The sequence below is a fragment of the Microcaecilia unicolor genome, chromosome 2, assembly GCF_901765095.1.
Source record: "Microcaecilia unicolor chromosome 2, aMicUni1.1, whole genome shotgun sequence".
NCBI classification, from domain to species: domain Eukaryota; kingdom Metazoa; phylum Chordata; class Amphibia; order Gymnophiona; family Siphonopidae; genus Microcaecilia; species Microcaecilia unicolor.
In genome coordinates, this window is record NC_044032.1 from 94,416,834 (window position 1) to 94,440,661 (window position 23,828).

Sequence of the window (23,828 nt, forward strand, 5' to 3'; positions counted from 1 at the left end):
GTTGAAACTCAAGCAAGACCGAGGCACCATGATTCTGATTGCTCCGATTTGGCCGCGTCAGATCTGGTTCCCTCTTCTTCTGGAGTTGTCCTCCGAAGAACCGTGGAGATTGGAGTGTTTTCCGACCCTCATCACACAGGACGAAGGGGCGCTTCTGCATCCCAGCCTCCGGTCTCTGGCTCTCATGGCCTGGATGTTGAGAGCGTAGACTTTGCCTCTTTGGGTCTGTCAGAGGGTGTCTCCCGCATCTTGCTTGCTTCCAGGAAAGATTCCACTAAGAGGAGTTACTTCTTTCTATGGAGGAGGTTTGCCGTCTGGTGTGACAGCAAGGCCCTAGATCCTCGCTCTTGTCCTACACAGACCCTGCTTGAATACCTTCTGCACTTGTCTGAGTCTGGTCTCAAGACCAACTCTGTAAGGGTTCACCTTAGTGCAATCAGTGCATACCATTACCGTGTGGAAGGTAAGCCGATCTCAGGACAGCCTTTAGTTCGCTTCATGAGAGGTTTGCTTTTGTCAAAGCCCCCCATCAAACCTCCTACAGTGTCATGGGATCTCAATGTCGTTCTCACCCAGCTGATGAAACCTCCTTTTGAGCCACTGAACTCCTGCCATCTGAAGTACTTGACCTGGAAGGTCATTTTCTTGGTGGCAGTTACTTCAGCTCGTAGAGTCAGTGAGCTTCAGGCCCTGGTAGCCCAGGCCCCTTATACCAAATTTCATCATAACAGAGTAGTCCTCCGCACTCACCCTAAGTTCTTGCCAAAGGTTCTGTCGGAGTTCCATCTGAACCAGTCAATTGTCTTGCCAACATTCTTTCCCCGTCCTAATTCCTGCCCTGCTGAACATCAGCTGCACACATTGGACTGCAAAAGAGCATTGGCCTTCTATCTGGAGCGGACACAGCCCAACAGACAGTCCGCCCAATTGTTTGTTTCTTTTGATCCCAACAGGAGGGGAGTGGCTGTGGGGAAACGCACCATATCCAATTGGCTAGCAGATTGCATTTCCTTCACTTACGCCCAGGCTGGGCTGGCTCTTGAGGGTCATGTCACGGCTCATAAGAGATTTGCAAAGCTGCGACGTGGTCATCTGTCCACACATTCACATCTCATTACTGCCTGCAGCAGATTACCCGACGCGACAGTCGGTTCGGGCAGTCAGTGCTTCAGAATCTGTTCGGGGTTTAGAATCCAACTCCACCCCCCTAGGCCCATGTTTATTCTGTTCCAGGCTGCACTCTGTTAGTTGGATAAATTGTTAGGTCAATCTCAGTTATGTCCTCGCCGTTGCGAGGCCCAATTGACCATGTTTGTTGTTTTGAGTGAGCCTGGGGGCTAGGGATACCCCATTAGTGAGAACAAGCAGCCTGCTTGTCCTCGGAGAAAGCGAATGCTACATACCTGTAGAAGGTATTCTCCGAGGACAGCAGGCTGATTGTTCTCACATACCCGCCCGCCTCCCCTTTGGAGTTGTGACTTCCCTTGTTTTGTCTTGCTACATATGGGACTGACGAACACGAGCCGGTTCGGGCGCGGTGCGCATGGGCGCACGAGGACTAGCAAAGGCCTTTGCTAGTGAAGTTTCCGATTGGAGGGGCTGCCGTGGACGTCACCCATCAGTGAGAACAATCAGCCTGCTGTCCTCGGAGAATACCTTCTACAGGTATGTAGCATTCGCTATTTGTACCCCGCGCTTTCCCACTCATGGCAGGCTCAATGCGGCTTACATGGGGCAATGGAGGGTTAAGTGACTTGCCCATAGTCACAAGGAGCTGCCTGTGCCTGAAGTGGGAATCAAACTCAGTTCCCCAGGACCAAAGTCCACCACCCTAACCACTAGGCCACTCCTCCACTCAATTTAATTTGTTTGATAATATATTTCTTTGAGTGTGTAATCCTTTTTTGAATGTCCTATTTACCCCTTAGGGATGACTACTGTTTATTTTTGCATGTTGGAGTACCTCTCCCCTGGGATTTTATAATTGATAATGATAATGTTCAGGCATCTTTCTGACCTCATTTGCTCCTAATTAATCCACTTATTTTCTTACTCCTGTTACTCTATATTAGCTATCTATATGTTCTATCTTTGCTTACACCCTATTCTGTATATTAAAATGTTTTATTCTGTACTGTATTGACATTGTAATGTAGCATACTATGCCATACTTTGTATTGTTGTTTGAATATTTTTACTGCTGTAATCGTCTATTGCTTATCTTTGACTTATTCTTGCTATATACCGCCTTGAGTGAATGCCTTCAAAAAGGTGGTAAATAAATCTTAATAAATAAATACTATGATCATGATTTGATGGATATACCACCTTTCTGTGTTTTTGCAACTATATTCAAAGTGGTTTACATAGTATATACAGGTATTTGGAGTGGCCTAGTGGTTAGGGTGGTGGACTTTGGTCCTGGGTAACTGAGGAACTGAGTTCGATTCCCACTTCAGGCACAGGCAGCTCCTTGTGACTCTGGGCAAGTCACTTAACCCTCCATTGCCCCATGTAAGCCGCATTGAGCCTGCCATGAGTGGGAAAGCGCGGGGTACAAATGTAACAAAAAAAATATTTATTTGTACCTGAGGCAATAGACGTCCAGAGTCACAAGGAGCTGCAGTGGGAATCAAACCCAGTTCCCTAGGATCAAAGTCCACTGCACTAATCACTAGGCTAGTCCTCCACTCCAGGGGATGGGACTTGATATACCACCTTTCTGTGGTCACATTCAAAGCGGTTTATATATTATATGAAGGTACTTATTTTTGTACCTGGGGCAGTGGAGGGTTAAGTGACTTGCCCAGAGTCACAAGGAGCTGCAGTGGGAATTGAATCCAGTTCACCAGGATCAAAGCTCACTGCACTAACCACAAGGCTATGTTAACTTCAAGTCTAAATTGTCAGTGTGATGCATGAATCTAGAGAATTCCTCTGAAATAATGTTTGCAGTCGTCTTCATTTTGTCTTGTTTTCCTTTTCTGCTGTACAGTGCTGACGAGCTGTTGCTTACAGAGATGATGTTTAATGGACTGTTCAATGACCTCACTGCTGAACAAGCAACTGCTTTATTAAGCTGCTTCGTGTTCCAAGAGAATGTAAGTAACTTTCCAAAACTCTGGTATTTTATACATGCTTTAAAGGGTTGATCTCATGGAAGAAGTGAAGCTGCTGGAGCTTCATTTACTTGTCATTGGCAAAGCATAGTTTTGCCGTATTTGGGTGGCTAACACAACTGCAGAATAGTCCTTTTGTTCAGATACATAAAACTCCTCCAGCCCCTCCCATTATATGGTGCTGCTCTTCTGACCTTTATTACTGTCTCCTGCAAGCAACATAGACACAAGTAATGTAACTGCCATGTGAACTACTACTACTATACATCATTTCTATAGCGCTACCAGTCGTACGCAGCGCTTCATAATAACTAGTGAATAAACATGAAGCAGAACTTTTAACATACGGGATGTGACCATAATGAAAGTTCTCCGAGGACAAGCAGGCTGCTTGTTCTCACTGATGGGGTGACGTCCACGGCAGCCCCTTGAATCGGAGATCTTCATTAACAAAAGCGTTCGCTAGCCTTCACGCGTGCACGCATACTGCGCATGCGCGACCGTCTTCCCGCCCGAACGCGCTCGTGTTCGTCAGTCTTCTTTTATCCACGGCTCAGGACGACTGTTTTTTCGGTCGGTCTGTGCCCTGAGGAGACCCTCGCGCCTTTCGCCGCGTTCTTCTGTTCGGAAGTCTTACGTTTTTCTTCTCCATCGTGTTGTTTGTGTTTTGTTAAAAAAAAAAACCCTTATTTTCGAGTTTTTCCCCGTTAAGTTTCCTTTTGCTTTCGGAAGTGGCCCTTTTGCCCTATTTTTTGGTGCCCATTGCCATCATCGCGAATTTTGACTTTGCCGGTGTGATTTTTCTGCCCATGTCATCAAAGCCTCCCAGCGGCTTCTAAAGTGCACCCACTGCAGCCGGGTTATCTCGCTCATTGATAGGCACGTTTCATGCCTTCAGTGTCTGGGGCTGGGCATCGTCCTCAAGCCTGCAATCTCTGTCTTCTGTTGAAGAAGAGAACTTAGGTAGCGAGATTGGCCCAATGGAACTCTTTGTTCGGGGCCTCGCCCGGTGTATCGACGTCTACAGTATCGAGGTCATCGGCCGGTGCATTGACGTCTGCGGTACCGAGGTCATCGACCGGTGCTTCAACGTCTATGGTACCGGGATCATCGTTGGTACTGATGTTGTCGGAGGGTGCCTCTTCTTCCGGAGCGCAGGTGAGGGCTGTCCATTCCCCTGCTGGTGGCAGTGAGCCCTTAAGTAGGTCTCCGCCTACCTCGAGGGCTCCTGCGGTACAGCCCCCCCCCCCCCCCCCCCCCTCCCGGGATCAACCTTCTTCAGACCCGGCCCCGAGAAAGAGGCGTTTGGATTTGACGTCCTCCTCTTCGGTACCGGGAGGTTCCGGTGACATGCTTCGTGTGAAGGCAAAGAAGCATCGGCACCGGTCACCTTCCAGACGTGGTACCGAGAGCTCTGGGTCGCCAAGGGAATTGGCACCCTCTAAGCATCAACGCCGGGAGGACCGCTCACCCTCCATCCAGGAGGTGTCGATGCGCTCTACCCTGTACAGCCCGGTACCGCCTCCACGTCCCGGACAGATTTTGAGCTCATCGCCTGTGCCGGACTCCCTGCCTTCCTCGACAGCCGCTCCGAACGAGAGCCTCCGGGCCATTCTTCCAGGGATCCTGGAGGAGCTGTTGCGCCCTTCTCCGGTACTGGGGGTGCTTGCGCCGCCGGTGCCGTTGAGTGAGGCCACGGCTGGCCCCATGCCCATGGTGAGGTCTCCAATACCGGTACCGCTTGCGGTACCTGCATCGGCTGCCTCCCAGGCGGACTCCCCGACGTCATTGATGGAGGGGGAGCTTCATTGCCGCCGGTACGGGAGTCCTCTTCTCGACGTTCTCACCGTGCCCATGTTTCCACGGAGTTGAGGCGGGCACGGCTTTGGACAGAGGTTCATGAACTCGTGTCTGATACCGATGGTGAGGCCTCTTGGGATGCAGAGGAAGACATCAGATGTTTCTCTGACGAGGAGTCTGACGGTCTTCCTTCTGACCCTACTCCCTCTCCTGAAAGACAGCTTTCTCCTCCCAAGAAGCCTATCTTTCGCAGCCTTTGTCCAGGAAATGTCTACGGCCATGCCCTTCCCTGTGGTTACGGAGGATGAGCCAAGGGCTGAAATGTTTGAGCTTTAGGACTATCCTTCGCCACCTAAGGAATTGTCCACAGTACCCATGCATCATGTCTTCAAGAAGACATTGCTGGCGAACTGGGCGAAGTCGCTAACTAATCCCCACATTCCCAAGAAGATCGAGTCCCAGTATCGGATCCATGGGGATCCAGAGTTGATGTGGACTCAGTTGCCTCACAACTCTGGAGTAGTGCATCTGGCCCTTAAGAAGGTCAGGAGTTCTAGGGAGTATGCTTCGGCGCCCCCGGGCAGAGACTCTAAAACCTTTGGATTCTTTTGGGAGGAAGGCCTACCATTCTTCAATGCTCATCTCCAAAATCCAATCCTACCACCTCTACACGAGCATTCATATGCGGAATAATGTGCGGCAGTTGGCGGAGTTGGTGGATAAGCTCCTTTCTGAGCAAGCCAAGCCTTTTCAGCAGGTGGTCAGGCAGCTGAAGGCGTGTCATAAATTCCTGGCCAGGGGTGTTTACAATACTTTTGATGTCGCGTCCAGGGCTGCTGCTCAAGGTGTGGTGATGCGCAGACTCTCATGGCTGCGTGCCTCCGACCTGGAGAATAGACTTCAGCAGTGGACTGCAGTTTCTCCTTGCCGGGGGGATAATATTTTTGGAGAAACGGTCGAACAGGTGGTAGAGCAGCTCCACCAGCGGGACACCGCTTTCGACAAATTCTCCCGTCGGACGCCTTCAGCTTCTGCCTCAACTGGTAGACGTTTTTATGACAGAAGGAGGACTGTTCGCTATTTGAGTAAGCATAGGTACAATCCTCCCTCTCGCCAGCCTGCTGCCCAGGCAAAACCCCAGTGCGCTCGTTCCCGTCAACAGCGTGCGACCCAGCAGGCCCCTGCGGCTCCCCAGCAAAAGCCAGGGATCTACCGGTCGGGGGGAGGTTAAAATTTTTTCACCAAAGGTGGCCTCTCGTAACCTCCGACCAGTGGGTTCTTCAGATAGTCCGGTTGGGATACTCCCTCAATTTGATCACAAAGCCTCCAAATTGCCCACCGGGAGCTCAGTCCTTCAGCTTCCAGCACAAGCAGGTACTTGCAGAGGAACTCTCCGCCCTTCTCAGCGCCAATGCAGTCGAGCCCGTGCCACCGGGGAAAGAGGGGCTGGGATTCTATTCCAGGTACTTCCTTGTGGAAAAGAAAACAGGGGGGATGCGTCCATCCTAGACCTAAGGGCCCTGAACAAATATCTGGTCCGAGAAAAGTTTAGGATGCTTTCCCTGGGCACCCTTCTTCCCATGATTCAGGCGAACGATTGGCTATGCTCTCTGGACTTAAAGGATGCTTACACTCACATCCTGATACTACCAGCTCACAGACAGTATCTTCGATTCCGCCTGGGAACACGGCATTTTCAGTACTGTGTGCTACCCTTTGGTCTCGCCTCCGCGCCCATGGTATTTACCAAATGCCTGGCTGTTGTAGCGGCGTCTCTACGCAGACTGGGAGTGCACGTGTTCCCTTATCTCGACGATTGGCTGGTGAAGAACACCTCTGAGGCAGGAGCTCCACAGTCCATGCAGATGACTATTCGACTCTTGGAGCTGCTAGGATTTGTGATAAATTATCCAAAGTCCCACCTTCTTCCAGTTCAGAAACTCGAATTCAAGGCTTTCAAGGATCGGCTGTCTAATCAAATTATTCAAATCCAGACAGACAATCAGGTTGCCATGTATTACATCAACAAGCAGGGGGGGCACCGGATCTCGCCCTCTGTGTTAGGAGGCCGTCAGAATGTGGCTTTGGGCTCGTTGGTACGGCATGTTTCTTCAGGCCACATATCTGGCAGGCGTAAACAACAGTCTGGCCGACAGGTTGAGCAGTATTATGCAACCTCACGAGTGGTCGCTCAATTCCAGAGTGGTACGACAGATCTTCCAAGCGTTTGGCACCCCCTTGGTGGATCTTTTTGCTACTCGGGCCAATCACAAAGTCCCTCAGTTCTGTTCCAGACTTCAAGCCCACGGCAGATTAGCGTCGGATGCTTTTCTCCTGCATTGGGGAGAGGGCCTCCTGTATGCTTATCCTCCCATACCTTTGGTGGGGGGAAGACTTTGTTGAAACTCAAGCAAGATCAAGGCACCATGATTCTGATCGCTCCCTTTTGGCCGCGTCAGATCTGGTTCCCTCTCTTTCTGGAGTTGTCCTCCGAAGAACCATGGAGATTGGAGTGTTTTCCAGAACGAGGGGGGCGCTTCTGCATACCAACCTCCGGTCCCTAGCTCTCACGGCCTGGATGTTGAGAGCGTAGATTTTGCCTCCTTGGGTCTCTCAGAAGGTGTCTCCCGTATGTTACTTGCTTCCAGAAAAGACTCCACTAAGAGGAGTTACTTCTTTTTATGGAGGAGGTTTGCCGTCTGGTGTGACAGCAAGGCCCTGGATCCTCGCTTGTGTCCTACACAGACCCTGCTTGAATACCTTCTACACTTGTCGGAGTCTGGTCTTAAAACCAACTCTGTAAGGGTTCATCTTAGTGCTATTAGTGCATACCATTATCGTGTGGAAGGTAAGCCGATTTCTGGACAGCCTTTAGTTGTTTGCTTCTTGAGAGGTTTGCTTTTGTCAAAGCCCCCCATCAAACCTCCTACAGTGTCATGGGATCTCAATGTCGTTCTCACCCAGCTGATGAAACCTCCTTTTGAGCCACTGAATTCTTGCCATCTGAAGTACTTGACCTGGAAGGTCATTTTCTTGGTGGCAGTTACTTCAGCTCGCAGAGTCAGTGAGCTTCTAGCCTTGGTAGCTCATGCTCCTTATACCAAATTTCATCATAACAGAGTAGTCCTCCGCACTCACCCTAAGTTCTTGCCAAAGGTGGTGTCGGAGTTCCATCTGAACCAGTCAGTTGTCTTGCCAACATTCTTTCCCCGTTCGCATACCCGCCCTGCTGAACGTCAACTGCACACATTGGACTGCAAGCGAGCATTGGCCTTCTATCTGGAGCAGACACAGCCCCACAGACAGTCCGCCCAAATGTTTGTTTCTTTTGATCCCAACAGGAGGGGAGTGGCTGTCGGGAAACGCACCATCTCAAATTGGCTAGCAGATTGCATCTCCTTCGCTTACACCCAAGCTGGACTGACTCTTGAGGGTCATGTCACAGCTCATAGTGTCAGAGCCATGGCAGCGTCAGTGGCCCACTTGAAGTCAGCCACTATTGAAGAGATTTGCAAGGCTGCGACGTGGTCATCTGTCCACACATTCACATCGCATTACTGCCTACAGCAGAATACCTGACGCGACAGTCGGTTCGGGCAGTCGGTGCTGCAGAATCTGTTCGGGGTTTAGAATCCAACTCCACCCCCCTATGCCCATTTTAATTTTGTTCCAGGCTGCACTCTCAGTTAGTTGGTTCAGTTTAGGTCAATCTCAGTTGTGTCCTCGCCGTTGCAAGGCCCAATTGACCAATGTTTATTGTTTTGAGTGAGCCTGGGGGCTAGGGATACCCCATCAGTGAGAACAAGCAGCCTTGTCCTTGGAGAAAGCGAAAGCTACATACCTGTAGAAGGTATTCTCCGAGGACAGCAGGCTGATTGTTCTCACCAACCCGCCCGCCTCCCCTTTGGAGTTGTGTCTTCCCTTGTGTTTGTCTTTGCTATGTACTGGACTGACGAACACGAGCGCGTTTGGGCGCGAAGATGGTCACGCATGCGCGAGGGCTAGCAAACGCTTTTGCTAGTGAAGATCTCCGATTCTAGGGGCTGCCATGGACGTCACCCCATCAGTGAGAACAATCAGCCTGCTGTCCTCTGAGAATACCTTCTACAGGTATGTAGCTTTCGCTTTGCACATCTCTCATTCCAAAAGGGTAAAAATTCAAGAGAAAAGAGACAAAGAATAAGACTATAAAAGAATGTGCAATCGGATATTTTGATCTCTTATACGTTATAGTAAAGACTGATGTATGCTGCCTTTTATCCAAAGAGTAATAAAATACGGCTTTCTGGACAATACAGCTTTCATTCTGTATTTGAGCCCGTTGTCACATGTTGTAGTATGTATAGTGCTGAGAAGATTTCTGAATCCCAAGTATAATAATGGCAGTTACAAATATTCAATTCCAAAAAACACTCTTCTCAAAGCTAGGGATAAATTTCCATTTGTAATATAAGCAATAGTTTAGCAGCATAGTGTGATCGATGTAAAGGGAAAAAAGCCTCAGAACTCAACCTGTGTTAAGATTTCTTTTATAGCAGGAATTAAAGGGTGGTTCTAGTCATCGACACAAAAAACTCCTTTACCAATCAGATCATTAAATCTATCTGCTATGATAACAACAGCTGGTTACCATATAACAGTGACTAAAAAATATATGGAAAAAGTGCAAAAACTTGGCTTTTTCAAAAGATGTGTACTGTTTTACAAAAACTCATGCCGCAAACCACACCAACTGTGGCCAAAGGTTCGCCATAGCTGTATCGACGTGTCTTGATTTAATCAGCAATGAATCACACTGTTATTGCCAGCGTCACCAGGTATCTCATGTGATAGCCTTGATTGATTGAAGCCAGTCTTTTCTTATACAATAGAAAGGGTATAAATTAAACAATTCCATGTTTCTTGAGACAAAATAATGTACAAAATAAAGTATAAGGTCAATTCTATAACCTAGGCACCCACATTTGCATGTGTATTATGTATGTAAATGTTTAGAATACTAGCATTTAATGTGCATATGTGCACACACAACCACATAACTGCTAGTAAGGTGTCTCAGCGTATTCCTCAAATACCTGTGTAACTTAGATAGCATATATTTGCAAGGAGTGTACACAGGGGTGGGGCTTCCGCTTATGTGTGTAACTTACAGAACACTGTACATAATGTGTCCTAGCCACCTGTACTTTATGGTTAGAGTAAATATGAGCACCTAAATGTTAAGTGTGCCGATACCATGTTACCTATTATAGAATAAGCTCCACCATGCAGCCTTTGGGGTGCCCAAGTACGTGCACAGTTCTAGAACTGCCACCTGAATGACTAATTTAGAATTGTGTGAAATAGTAAGTAAATCCCCTAGTTTCCTTAACAAAGTGCGTTGGCTGTTTAGAATCAGATGCTTAAATGTATGGGTAAATTGAATAATTAGTATAACAGTGGACGCCAACAGCTAGTATGGACCTCAGTTGTGACTCATGTCACACGGGTACTAATAATCCCGTGGCTCGCCTGCCTCCTCACTGATCCTTGAATTCTAATATCATCATTGTATGTTTTGTTCTTGTGAAAGAATTTTTTGAATATATATATATATATATATAATCAAACTTGTCTTTGAACTTGTATTTGTTCAACTAATTTAATACAATTAACTTATCTCTATCAAGGAACCGCCACCAACATGAACCGTGTTTCGCCATGCCCTACTTCAGAGTACAGTCCTAGAACAATAAATACGTTAACACAATTTAAATTTTAAACTGTTATAAAATGGAAGAGATTTTGAGGGAGGAGACACAAGAGAATTTGGATGAGTTCATATGTTAGATATAAATTGTCCACTCATTTGCAATTTACAGCAACTTATAGTTGGTGTTAACTATGAGAAGAGGAATGTTAAGATTAAACTCCACACCTAAGGAAATTAAATCTTTTTTGAAATTGAACAAGGGGAACCCTCTTACTGCAGATGCTGCTTCGAGGGATGCTAGGGTACCCCGGAAATCTCTGCATGAGATATGCATCTCTCAGTGATCGAATAAGGATAGGCTGCCCTTTCTACATCGGAAAGTGGCACCCAAACAGCAGAAGGAGCCGGATCATGCCCTTACCCTAAAAATAGCAAAGACAAATCGAGATCAAATATGAAGTATCACATCATACCTTATGTTATGAACTGTTGGGCAAACTGGATGGACCATACAGGTCTTTATCTGCCGTCATCTACTATGTATGTCACCTTAATGCTTCCTTGAAACACATAGGACAATTTGTTGCCACTGAACAGATACAACCGTGAAGTAGATTACTCTCCTCTGATTCCCCTGTGGCAGTCCTGGATGAGGGTCCCTCTGGCTATGCAGTTATTGTTGCCTGTCTTTTTCTTTCTGTGATCTCCTGAGTTTGTAAAGGCTAACCTCTTTTTCCTTACCCTTTCAGCTTACTGTTGAGAACCAAAACTGCCTTCTGTATTTCCTTTTATCTGCTTTCCTTACAAAAAGGTCTTTTGCCCTTCCAACAGCTCCTTTCAGTTTTGCCTACAGCTTTCCAACTTCTTCCTGATATTCCCATCCAGACAACAATTCCTTGAAGTAATCCCTCATTTGAACAAAGTTAGTTTTTTTTAAGTCTAGAAATTTCACATTTGAATGAACTCTGTATGTCAGATGATCACCTACTATACGTTGAAACCTTCTGCTCAGTGTGCTGCTGCGACTAAGAAAGAAATAGAATGTTACGTATTATTAGGAAAGGAATGGAAAACAAAAATGAGGATGTTATAATGCCTTTGTATCGCTCCATGGTGCAACCGCACCTTGAATATTGTGTTCAATTCTGGTCGCCGCATCTCAAAAAAGATATAGTGGAATTAGAAAAGGTGCAGAGAAGGGCGACGAAAATGATAAAGGGGATGGGACGACTTCCTATGAGGAAAGGCTAAAGCGGCTAGGGCTCTTCAGCTTGGAGAAAAGGCAGCTGAGGGGAGATATGATAGAGGTCTATAAAATAATGAGTGGAGTTGAACGGGTAGATGTGAAGCGTCCACGCTTTCCAAAAATACTAGGACTAGGGGGCATGTGATAAAGCTACTATGTAGTAAATTTAAAACGAATCGGAGAAAATCTTTCTTCACTCAACATGTAATTAAACTCTGGAATTCGTTGCCAGAGAATGTGTTAAAGGCTTAACGGAGTTTAAAAAAGATTTGGACAGCTTCCTAAAGGAAAAGTCCATAGATCGTTATTAACTTGGGGAAAATCCACTATTTCTGGGATAAGCAGTATAAAATGTTTTGTACATTTTTGGAATCTTGCCGGGTATTTCTGACCTGGATTGGCCACTGTTGGAAACAGGATGCTGGGCTCAATGGACCTTTGGTCTTTCCCAGTATGGCAATACTTATGTAACATCAGAAACATTCTCCCCATTAGTAAGCACTGACCCCATCCCACGTGGGTTCCAATACCAACTACTGGAATAGTTCCCCCTGTAGAGATTCCAGGATCTCTCTGCTTCTAAAAGACCCCAAAATAGGGATACCTCAATCAACATCTGGCACATTAAAATCACCTATTAGTAGTATGTCCCCTTTCACAGCTATAGTTTGAATGTCTTCAGTTAAATCTCTGTCCATTTCTTCTGTCTGTGAAGGAGACCTGTATATCACACCAATGTAAATACATTTGCTATTCCCTCAGAGTGACCCACAGTGCCTTCCCTTACCCTGTAGGTCCTGCAATTGTGTGCCATTCCCCCTCCCTTTTTTCCTACCCTGTCTTTCCTGAACAGATTATAGCCCAGTATAGCTATATCTCAGGCATGGCCAAATTTTGCAATGCTGAGTCTTTAAAATTCATTTAGAAAAGAAATTGTGCTCTGAAAAACACACCATTTTTTTTTTTTCAAGAAGTCATCCTCCCTTGTTGAAAATGATAGGACTGAAATCTGTCTTTTCCAGCAATAATCTAAAAGAAAGATTTATCAGGTCACTAACATAACTCAAAAGGAGTGAGAGACCTTTCTCAGTGATTCTTCCCTAGAGAGTGAGGAAGTTTTGATACGTTAGAATGAATCTGTTTAATTTCAAAACTTTTAGTTATTGTCTTAAGGAAGTACAATCTGACCAAAGCAGTAATATCTCTACTAATATACTGAGTATTCTGTATTTTCAGTGCTCTTAATCTGAATTGTCAGCAAGTATTGCTGAAGTTAGGCTTTTTTTGAATGTGTTATGTCTCCTTGAATTAAACAAGTATGTGTACACTTTGTACTGAGCTGAGTGGATGGATTATGTCTTGTATTTGCCACATGTCACAGAAAGATCAGATGGAATCCTGAAAATTGTTCTCTTATATATATAGTTTGTTTAGGCTTACCCCCACCCTCACTCCACCCCACTGTGAAGCCAATGATAGAGTATTTTTCCTGGAATTATAGTGTACATTGTCTCTAGTGGTGTTTGGGATGTATGTCTTTTCCTGCCAGATTCTTACAAGGAAATAAACAGTGTTAAGAAGCAAAGTACAGAGCATTGCACTTTAAATAAATGTAATTGTGTTCCCATCAACCCAGGATCTGGCAGATAAACTACTGGGGTAATGTATCTTTGGTGTATGAGTATTGGCGACCTATCATGATCCCTCACGTAGTTGTATTGTGTGTCACAAGGAAACCAAGAGTTCCTAAGGGAGCTCTGAAACTCCATCTATCTACATCTTCTAGTCTATCCAGATAACTTTATAACTTTATTTTTTAAGGTTTCCAGTTTTAATGCTTTTCCCATATTTGTCTCTCAAGCACCCCATCCCTTTCACATCTTCTTTCAATACCTTATTCCCTCGTCTTCTCCAGAGCATTGCTTTATCACTTCTTTACTTCCTAATTCACATTTGTCTTTTGTACGATCTTTGTTTCTCTTCAGTCCATATTTGTGTGTGTCCTTTATTCTGAAAATGTCTTCTCTTAACCCTCTTCTAAATTGTATTGCCTTTGTTTGTCTTGCTTTACTTTGTCATGATTCTCAAGTGAAACAATTCTTTGTGCTGATTCAGCTATTCACAGTACCAAGAAAGCCTGTCGGTTCTGTTACACTAGATTTTTCTGCAACTTTTGACATTATAGGTAGTCTTAGTTTAATGTTGCTTTTTGTCCATGATCTCAACCTTTCTAGGTACTGTACTTCAGTGGTTTCAGTACTATCTAATAAAGTACAAGTTTTTCATTGAATATCTCTCTTCTCTCCTACCTATTTTCTAAAAATTCCCTCCCTCCCCCCCAAGATTCTTTCATTGATAACCTTTTTCACCACTCCATTTGGTAACATCTAGTGTATCAGACATTCTCCGAGGACAAGCAGGCTGCTTGTTCTCACGACTGGGTGACGTCCGCGGCAGCCCCCACCAACCGGAAAAAGCTTCGCGGGACGGTCGGCACGCAGGGCACGCCCACCGCGCATGCGCGGCCGTCTTCCCGCCCGTGCGCGACCGCTCCCGCCAGTTCCTTTTTTTCCGCGCCTGGAGAGAGTCGTGCCTTGCCGCTCTCTCTACTTCAGCCGCCGGATTCTTGCGATCGCGTATACGCGGATCGCGCTTCGTTAATTTAATTTAATTTTCTTCTTATCTTTTCTTTTTACAAAAAAAAAAAAAGACTGCGCGTGTGGAGCACGCGCTCCCCTTTTCCCTCGCTTCCAGCGGGGACGCTACGTTGCGGCCTAGTGGTCGCTCGGTCGTTTATTTTTTCGTGGTGTGATTTTAGCCACCATTGACGACTTTGACTTCGCCGACGCGATTTTTCCGTCGATGTCCTCGAAGGTCCCGAGTGGATTTAAAAAGTGTGGTCGCTGCGGCCGACCGATCTTGCAGACCGACACCCACGCTTGGTGCCTCCAGTGCCTCGGGCCGGAGCACAATCTCAAGTCGTGTGCTTTGTGTCTCGGTCTCCGGAAACGGACTCAGGTTGCGAGGCAAGTTCTGCGGGACCGTCTTTTTGGAACTTGCGCCGGCCCCTCGACGTCGACCTCGACGGCATCGGTATCGAAGGCCGGTTCTTCGGTACCGGTATCGATGCCCGAGACATCGGCACCGATGGCAGCGACCCCAGGAGAACAGGTCCCGTCGGCCCGCCGGTCCGCCGGTGAGAGTGGGGTTGAGAGGCCGCGTGGGCAGTCGGCCCCGGTCACTCCCTCAGCTCGTGAGCCACGGGACCGAACTCTGTCTGACCCGGTACCTCGAGACCGAGGGGGATCGACCTCCTCCTCCTCCATGCCCTCCGGCGCCGGTGACGTGCATCGAAAGAAGGACAAAAAGCGTCGTCACCGGACGCCCTCGGTGCATCCTGAAGAGGAGTCGACGCCGAAGCGTCATCGTCGAGAGGAGAGGTCCCCGTCGGTTGTGGAGGTACCGACGCGTCGGGGTTCCGGCACCTCGGTGCCGTCTCCTGGCTCCCAGCAGCTTCCGGCACCGACACCCTTACCGGCCCCACCGCCTTTCCCGGCAGCGGGCCTGGACGAGTGCCTCAGAGCCATCCTTCCGGGGATCCTGGAAGGGCTGATGCGCCAGGCTGTGCCGGCGCCGGGGGTGCTTGCGCCCTCGGCGCCGATGACTGTGGCGCCGGCGAGCTCTAGCCCGGCGCCGGAGCTGTCGACACCGCCGCCGCTTGCGGTGCCGGTCTCGACTGCTACGCAGGTGGAGTCCCCGTCGATGGAGGGAGCTCCGTCCCCGCCGGCGCGGGAGTCCACCGCTCGACGACACCGAGACCTCGGTGCCTCGACGTCGAGCCGGGCCCGGTACAGGACTCAGCTACATGAGCTAATGTCCGATACCGAGGACGAGGACTCGTGGGGGGAAGAGGAGGACCCTAGATATTTCTCCTCAGAGGAGTCTACGGGCCTTCCCTCGGACCCCACGCCTTCACCGGAGAGGAAGCTCTCACCTCCTGAGAGCCTCTCCTTTGCCTCCTTTGTGCGGGATATGTCGATCACCATTCCCTTCCCCGTGGTCTCTGTGGAAGAGCCGAGGGCCGAGATGCTCGAGGTCCTCGACTATCCATCACCACCTAGAGAGTCCTCCACGGTGCCGCTGCACAATGTCCTGAAGGAGACGCTGCTCCGGAACTGGGTGAGACCGTTAACTAACCCCACCATTCCCAAGAAAGCAGAGTCCCAGTACAGGATCCACTCCGACCCAGAGCTCATGCGGCCCCAATTGCCCCATGACTCAGCGGTCGTGGATTCTGCTCTCAAGAGGGCACGGAGTTCGAGGGATACCGCCTCGGCGCCCCCGGGGCGGGAGTCTCGCACTCTGGACTCGTTTGGGAGGAAGGCCTACCAATCCTCCATGCTCGTGACCCGCATCCAGTCATACCTGCTCTATATGAGCATCCACATGCGGACCAATGTGCAACAGCTGGCGGACCTGGTCGAGAAGCTCCCGCCGGAGCAGTCCAGGCCTTATCAGGAGGTGGTCAGGCAGCTGAAGGCATGCAGAAAGTTCCTGTCCAGGGGTATTTTTGACACCTGTGACGTGGCATCTCGTGCTGCGGCCCAAGGTATAGTGATGCGCAGGCTCTCATGGCTGCGCGCCTCTGACCTGGACAACCGCACCCAGCAGAGACTGGCCGACGTCCCTTGCCGGGGGGATAACATTTTCGGTGAGAAGGTCGAGCAGATGGTGGACCAACTGCATCAGCGGGAAACCGCTCTCGACAAGCTCTCCCACCGGGCGCCTTCAGCATCCGCCCCCACTGGTGGGCGTTTTTCCCGGGCACGGCAGGCTGCACCCTATTCTTTTGCAAAGCGTAGGTACAACCAGCCGGCCCGAAGGCCTCGTCAGGCACAGGGACAGCCCCAGCGCGCTCGTTCTCGTCAACAGCGTGCGCCTAAGCAGCCCCCTGCGCCTCCACAGCAAAAGCCGGGGACGGGCTTTTGACTGGATCCACGGGAACATAGCCGCCCTACAAGTGTCCGTACCGGACGATCTGCCGGTCGGAGGGAGGTTACAATTTTTTCACCAAAGGTGGCCTCTCATAACCTCCGACCAGTGGGTTCTCCAAATAGTGCGGTGCGGATACGCCCTGAATTTGGCCTCCCTGCCTCCAAATTGTCCTCCGGGAGCTCAGTCTTTCAGCTCCCATCACAAGCAGGTACTTGCAGAGGAACTCTCCGCCCTTCTCAGCGCCAATGCGGTCGAGCCCGTACCACCCGGGCAGGAAGGGCAGGGATTCTATTCCAGGTACTTCCTTGTGGAAAAGAAAACAGGGGGGATGCGTCCCATCCTAGACCTGAGAGGCCTGAACAAATTCCTGGTCAAAGAAAAGTTCAGGATGCTTTCCTTGGGCACCCTTCTGCCAATGATTCAGAAAAACGATTGGCTATGTTCCCTGGATTTAAAGGACGCATATACTCACATACCGATACTGCCAGCTCACAGACAGTATCTCAGATTCCGCCTGGGCGCACGCCACTTTCAGTATTGTGTGCTGCCATTTGGGCTCGCCTCTGCCCCACGAGTGTTTACCAAGTGCCTCGTGGTGGTAGCGGCCTACCTACGCAAGCTGGGAGTGCACGTGTTCCCATATCTCGACGATTGGCTGGTCAAGAACACCTCGGAGGCAGGAGCCCTCCGGTCCATGCAGTGCACTATTCAACTTCTGGAGCTGCTGGGGTTTGTGATAAATTACCCAAAGTCCCATCTCCAACCGTCCCAGTCTCTGGAATTCATAGGAGCGCTGCTGAATACCCAGACGGCTCAGGCCTATCTTCCCGAAGCGAGGGCCGCCAATCTCCTGGCCCTGGCTTCGCAGACCAGAGCGTCCCAGCAGATCACAGCTCGGCAGACGTTGAGACTTCTGGGTCATATGGCCTCCACAGTTCATGTGACTCCCATGGCTCGTCTTCACATGAGATCTGCTCAATGGACCCTAGCTTCCCAGTGGTTCCAAGCCACCGGGAATCTAGAAGATGTCATCCGCCTCTCCACCAGCTGCCGCACTTCACTGCGCTGGTGGACCATTCGGACCAATTTGACACTGGGACGTCCATTTCAAATTCCACAGCCCACGAAAGTGCTGACGACGGATGCCTCTCGCCTGGGGTGGGGAGCTCATGTCGATGGGCTGCACACCCAGGGTATGTGGTCCCTCCAGGAAAAGGATCTGCAGATCAACCTCCTGGAGCTCCGAGCGATCTGGAACGCACTGAAGGCTTTCAGAGATCGGCTGTCCTACCAAATTATCCAAATTCGGACAGACAATCAGGTTGCAATGTTTTACGTCAACAAGCAGGGGGGCACCGGATCTCGCCCCCTGTGTCAGGAAGCCGTCGGGATGTGGCGCTGGGCATGCCAGCACAGCATGCTTCTCCAAGCCACATACCTGGCAGGCGTAAACAACAGTCTGGCCGACAGACTGAGCAGAGTCATGCAACCGCACGAGTGGTCGCTCCATTCCAGAGTGGTACGCAAGATCTTCCGAGAGTGGGGCACCCCCTCGGTGGATCTTTTCGCCTCTCAGACCAACCACAAGCTGCCTCTGTTCTGTTCCAGACTTCAGACACACGGCAGGCTAGCGTCAGATGCCTTTCTCCTTCATTGGGGGACCGGCCTCCTGTATGCTTATCCTCCCATACCTTTGGTGGGGAAGACCTTACTGAAGCTCAAGCAAGACCGCGGCACCATGATTCTGATAGCGCCCTTTTGGCCCCGTCAGATCTGGTTCCCTCTTCTTCTGGAGTTGTCCTCCGAAGAACCGTGGAGATTGGAGTGTTTTCCGACTCTCATTTCGCAGAACGACGGAGCGTTGCTGCACCCCAACCTTCAATCCCTGGCTCTCACGGCCTGGATGTTGAGGGCGTAGACTTCGCTGCGTTGGGTCTGTCTGAGGGTGTCTCCCGGGTCTTGCTTGCCTCTAGGAAGGATTCCACTAAAAAGAGTTACTTTTTCAAGTGGAGGAGGTTTGTCGTGTGGTGTGAGAGCAAGGCCCTAGAACCTCGTTCTTGCCCTGCACAGAACCTGCTTGAATACCTTCTGCACTTATCGGAGTCTGGCCTCAAGACCAACTCAGTAAGGAATCACCTTAGTGCGATTAGTGCTTACCATTATCGTGTGGAAGGTAAAGAGGCATATTTTCAAAGCACTTTGGGAGGCTAAGTTCCATAGGTTTCTATGGAACTTTGGGAGGCTAAGTGCTTTGAAAATATGCCTCAAAGCCATCTCTGGAGAGCCTTTAGTCGTTCGATTCATGAGAGGTTTGCTTTTGTCAAAGCCCCCTATCAAGCCTCCTACTGTGTCGTGGGATCTCAACGTCGTCCTCACCCAGCTGATGAAACCTCCTTTTGAGCCACTGAACACCTGCCATCTGAAGTACTTGACCTGGAAGGTCATTTTCTTGGTGGCAGTTACTTCAGCTCGTAGGGTCAGTGAGCTTCAAGCCCTAGTAGCTCATGCTCCATATACCAAATTTCATCACAACCGAGTAGTGCTCCGCACTCACCCAAAGTTCCTGCCGAAGGTGGTGTCGGAGTTCCATCTTAACCAGTCAATTGTCCTGCCAACATTCTTCCCCAGGCCGCATACCCGCCCTGCTGAACGTCAGTTGAACACATTGGACTGCAAGAGAGCATTGGCCTTCTACTTGGAGCGGACACAGCCCACCAGACAGTCCGCCCAATTGTTTATTTCTTTCGACCCTAACAGGCTAGGGGTCGCTGTCGGGAAACGCACCATCTCCAATTGGCTAGCAGATTGCATTTCCTTCACTTACGCCCAGGCTGGGCTGGCTCTTGAGGGTCATGTCAAGGCTCATAGTGTTAGAGCCATGGCAGCGTCAGTGGCCCACTTGAAGTCAGCCACTATTGAAGAGATTTGCAAGGCTGCGACGTGGTCATCTGTCCACACATTCACATCACATTACTGCCTCCAGCAGGATACCCGACGCGACAGTCGGTTCGGGCAGTCGGTGCTGCAGAATCTGTTTGGGGTGTAAATCCAACTCCACCCTCCAGGACCCGAATTTATTCTGGTCAGGCTGCACTCTCAGTTAGTTGTTCTTCGTAGGTCAATTTCTGTTGTACCCTCGCCGTTGCGAGCTTCAATTGACCTGGGTTCTTGTTTTGAGTGAGCCTGAGAGCTAGGGATACCCCAGTCGTGAGAACAAGCAGCCTGCTTGTCCTCGGAGAAAGGGTATGATACATACCTGTAGCAGTTGTTCTCCGAGGACAGCAGGCTGATTGTTCTCACCTACCCTCCCTCCTCCCCTTTGGAGTTGTGTGTTTCATCTTTGGCTAGTTATTCAACTGGCGGGAGCGGTCGCGCACGGGCGGGAAGACGGCCGCGCATGCGCGGTGGGCGTGCCCTGCGTGCCGACCGTCCCGCGAAGCTTTTTCCGGTTGGTGGGGGCTGCCGCGGACGTCACCCAGTCGTGAGAACAATCAGCCTGCTGTCCTCGGAGAACAACTGCTACAGGTATGTATCATACCCTTACAGTGGTGACTCTAAATAATAATAATCAGCTTAACAAACAAAGATTAATATGGAGGCACAGCTGCTTTTATTGGCCACAAGATTTCCTTGAAAATTATTTTTCCTTAGGTTGAGTGATGGACAAGCAGATGGGAATGTGCACTTTTCAGCAGGCTTCTCCTTCACTTTCTTGGACTGGCTTTGCACTGTACATTTCAGCAGGGAAGATGGTGGCATATCCTTTGCCAATTTTGAGCCAGGCAGGAAGGGAGTTGAAGTACTATCCAGTATTCTCTTCCTGTTGATAGAGGCACCACACCCCTTTGTGCATTTTCTCTCTCTGAGATCTCTATTCCTCTGCCTATAGAAGGTCTAGATGTGCTTGGCAAATCATTGTTCTAGTAAAGAGATGTGGTGGACAGTTGTGCCCTGCTCTGGCAGCCTATTTATAAACTAAGGGAGGAGTAGAGGGGTGCAGGAATCAGGCAGGTCTCTAGACAATATCAGGACTAGAAGAGGAGCCAAGAAATCACACGGGAAGGCGTAGCCTAATTGGTAGAGCAGTGGGCGGAGACCCAAGAAAGCTAGGGTTCAAATACCACTTAACCTTCCATGCCTAAGGTGCAAAATTAAATTTTGAGCCCTCCAGGAATAGGGAAATACCTATTGTACCTATATGTAGCTTGCCTTAAACTAATACTTGAAATGTTGTGAGCTGAAGCCTAATACTAACTAGACATGAAATAGGAATCGAGCAGTGAAATAGTGAATCCACAAGACAAGTGCCTGCATGAGGTGTTGGACAGCAGTGGTATATCTTTCTAGCTTTCCTGTTGTTGGCAGGCAAATCAGGGTATACCCAATGCTGGCCCAGTAGGATAGCCATCCCCCGGCTGCTTTCTTGACTGTGCAGCTCCTACAGCATTGCAGCAGATTGCCAGTTTCAGCTTCCAAGGCTCACGAGTTCTATACCCATCGGTCTCTAGGAACATTATTGGCAAAGACAATAGAGATGAAAAGCTTGGAATCTCCAGAGAAGGTAATCCATTGCAATGGAGGAGCCGGTCTCAGTATAGTTTCTTTCTGCTCTGGAAATGTCAAATACTGTGTTTGGTTCTTGGGGGAAGGTCAGCTTGCCAGCTATATGGGTTGCAGTATCTAGAATGGAAGACCTTTGGCTGGAAATTAATGTTTCAGGATACTGAGTTACATGGACCATTGGTCTTGACCCGGTGTGGCTATTGTGTTCTTCTGAGGCAACTTTACCTACCCAGTCAGTCTGTTCCATGTTTGTGAAAAGAAATTGATGTCTTGAGACAGAGCACACTCAGAACGTAAATTGGTAGATAGTTTTGGAAAAAACAATGTGTAATTTGTCAGAATTTTCTGTCTCAGTCAACAAATATGACTTAATTGAGGAACTTCTGTTTTCTTTGGATGTAGATTTCATCTTGAGATTCTTTTTTAGCAGAAAGATAAAACCCTTCTCTCATTCAAAGTCAATATTTTTCTCAGGGCATAAATTCCATTGCAGTAATCTAAGTGGCTTAGTACCATACAAATATAATCCATGTCACAGGAAGTTGGATTTCTGGTGGGGAAATGAAAATACCAGTACCACATACTGCCCCTTGGCTTCGTGTCCTCTCCTCGTGTCTATACAAAATGCCTCTCTGTAGTCACAGCATATCTACACAGACTTGGAGTGCACGTGTTTCTGTACTTAGACATTCAAAGATGGAGCTCAGGAATCAATGCAGAGAACCATTAGGGTGTTGAAACTTCTTGGGTTTGTTATAGAATACCCAAAGTCTCATCTCCTTCCAGTTCAGCATTTTGGAGTTTATTGGAGTCCTGCTAGACACTGTTCAAGTGCGTGCCTTTCTTCCTGAAGTTAGGGCAGAGGCATTGATCGCCATCACCTTGCAGGTCCTTCTCAGCCAGCAGGTTACAGCTCAGCAGATGTTGAGGTTGTTGGGACACGTACCCTCCACCATGCATGTCGCACACATGGCTCATCACCATTTGAGAGAGGCCAGTTGGACCCTAGCTTCCTAATGGTGCTATACCTTAGGGAACCTAGCAGACTTCATCCCTGTCATTTCCATTCTATAGGAGTCTCTCTTATGGTGGATGATTCGGTCCAATTTGATAATGGGACTCACAGTCCAAATTTTTTCTGCACATAAGATCTTGATGACAGATGCATCCAACCTGGGCTAGGCAGCTCAAGTGGATGGGCTTCACAATCAAGGTAACTGATTCACTCAGGAGGTTCAATTTCACATCAGTCTCCTAGAGTTGAGAGCCATTTGGAATGATCTAAATGCTTTCAGAGAATAGCTGCAGTGCAAAATTATTCTCATCCAGACAACCGAGTTCCAGTGTACTATGTCAACAAGCAGGAAGGCACAGGTTCCTACCTTTTGTGTCAGGAGGTGGTCAAAATGTGGCATTGGACCTCCAATTACACTATGGAACTCAGGAACATATATGTGGTTGGCAAAGACAATAGCCTGGCAGATAGACTAAGCAGAGTGATTCAACCACATGAGTGGTCTCGTAACACCGGTGTAGCCTGGCAGATCTTCCGAGAGTGAGGCACCCTTTCAGTGGATATTTTCACCACTCGTCTCAAAAACAAAGTCTCTCAATTCTGTTCCAGACTGAGATCACATGTCAGACTAACATTGGATGCCTTTGTTCTTCATTGGGGGGGGAGGGACTTCTGTATGCAAATGTGTCTTGTGGGAAAATCTTTGTTGAAATTCAAGCAGGATCAAGGAACTATGATACTCATTGCCCGTTATGGTTGAGACAGGTCTGGTTCCCTCTACTTCTGGAGTTATCAGACCTGTGGAGACTGGAGTGCATTCTAAACCTCATCACACAGAATGAGAGGTGTCTCTTGCACCCCCAACCTCCAATGCCTAGCCCTCACAGATTGGATGCTGAGTGTGTAGAGTTGGCATCCCTCCAACTACATGAAGGTTGGTTTGCTTGTTTGTTTGTTTATTAAAAATGTTGATAACTCGCCAATTCTGTAAACAGGTCTCAGTGGCTAACAATAAATTAACACTTAGAAAGGAACACCATTAAAAAATAGTACAGATAGAACCAAACATACAGCAATCATACTGAAGAAGAAAAACATAAAATAAAATCATAATTCTTTACACTAATCAGTCCAGCAAAGCAGATCCATTGGAGTCAATCGTGCCTAATTTCAAATGAATACCAAATGCTTGCTCAAAAAATTAGCTTTTAAAATAGCCTTAAATTTCCAAAGAAAAAGTGTTAGGAAAAAACAAAATAGGCTGATCCAAGAGTAGATTCATAAGGAGCACTTTTGGGAGAAGAAAGAACCAAACTGTGTGAATCCAAGGGTCACAGTGCACGTGAAGGGGTATAGGGAATTGTGACAGAGGAAAGGTACACCGGAGAACCCAGATGT

General features: G+C 48.5%; 1 protein-coding gene across 1 annotated transcript in view; it reads left to right on the top strand.

Moving 5' to 3' along the window:
• The window catches only part of MTREX (Mtr4 exosome RNA helicase), a 427,098-nt gene that overhangs the window by 344,214 nt on the left and 59,056 nt on the right, over positions 1 to 23,828 (top strand). Inside the window, 1 exon segment of the mRNA XM_030193130.1 lies at positions 2,996 to 3,101. Within this exon segment, the coding sequence (XP_030048990.1) occupies positions 2,996 to 3,101 (106 nt within the window).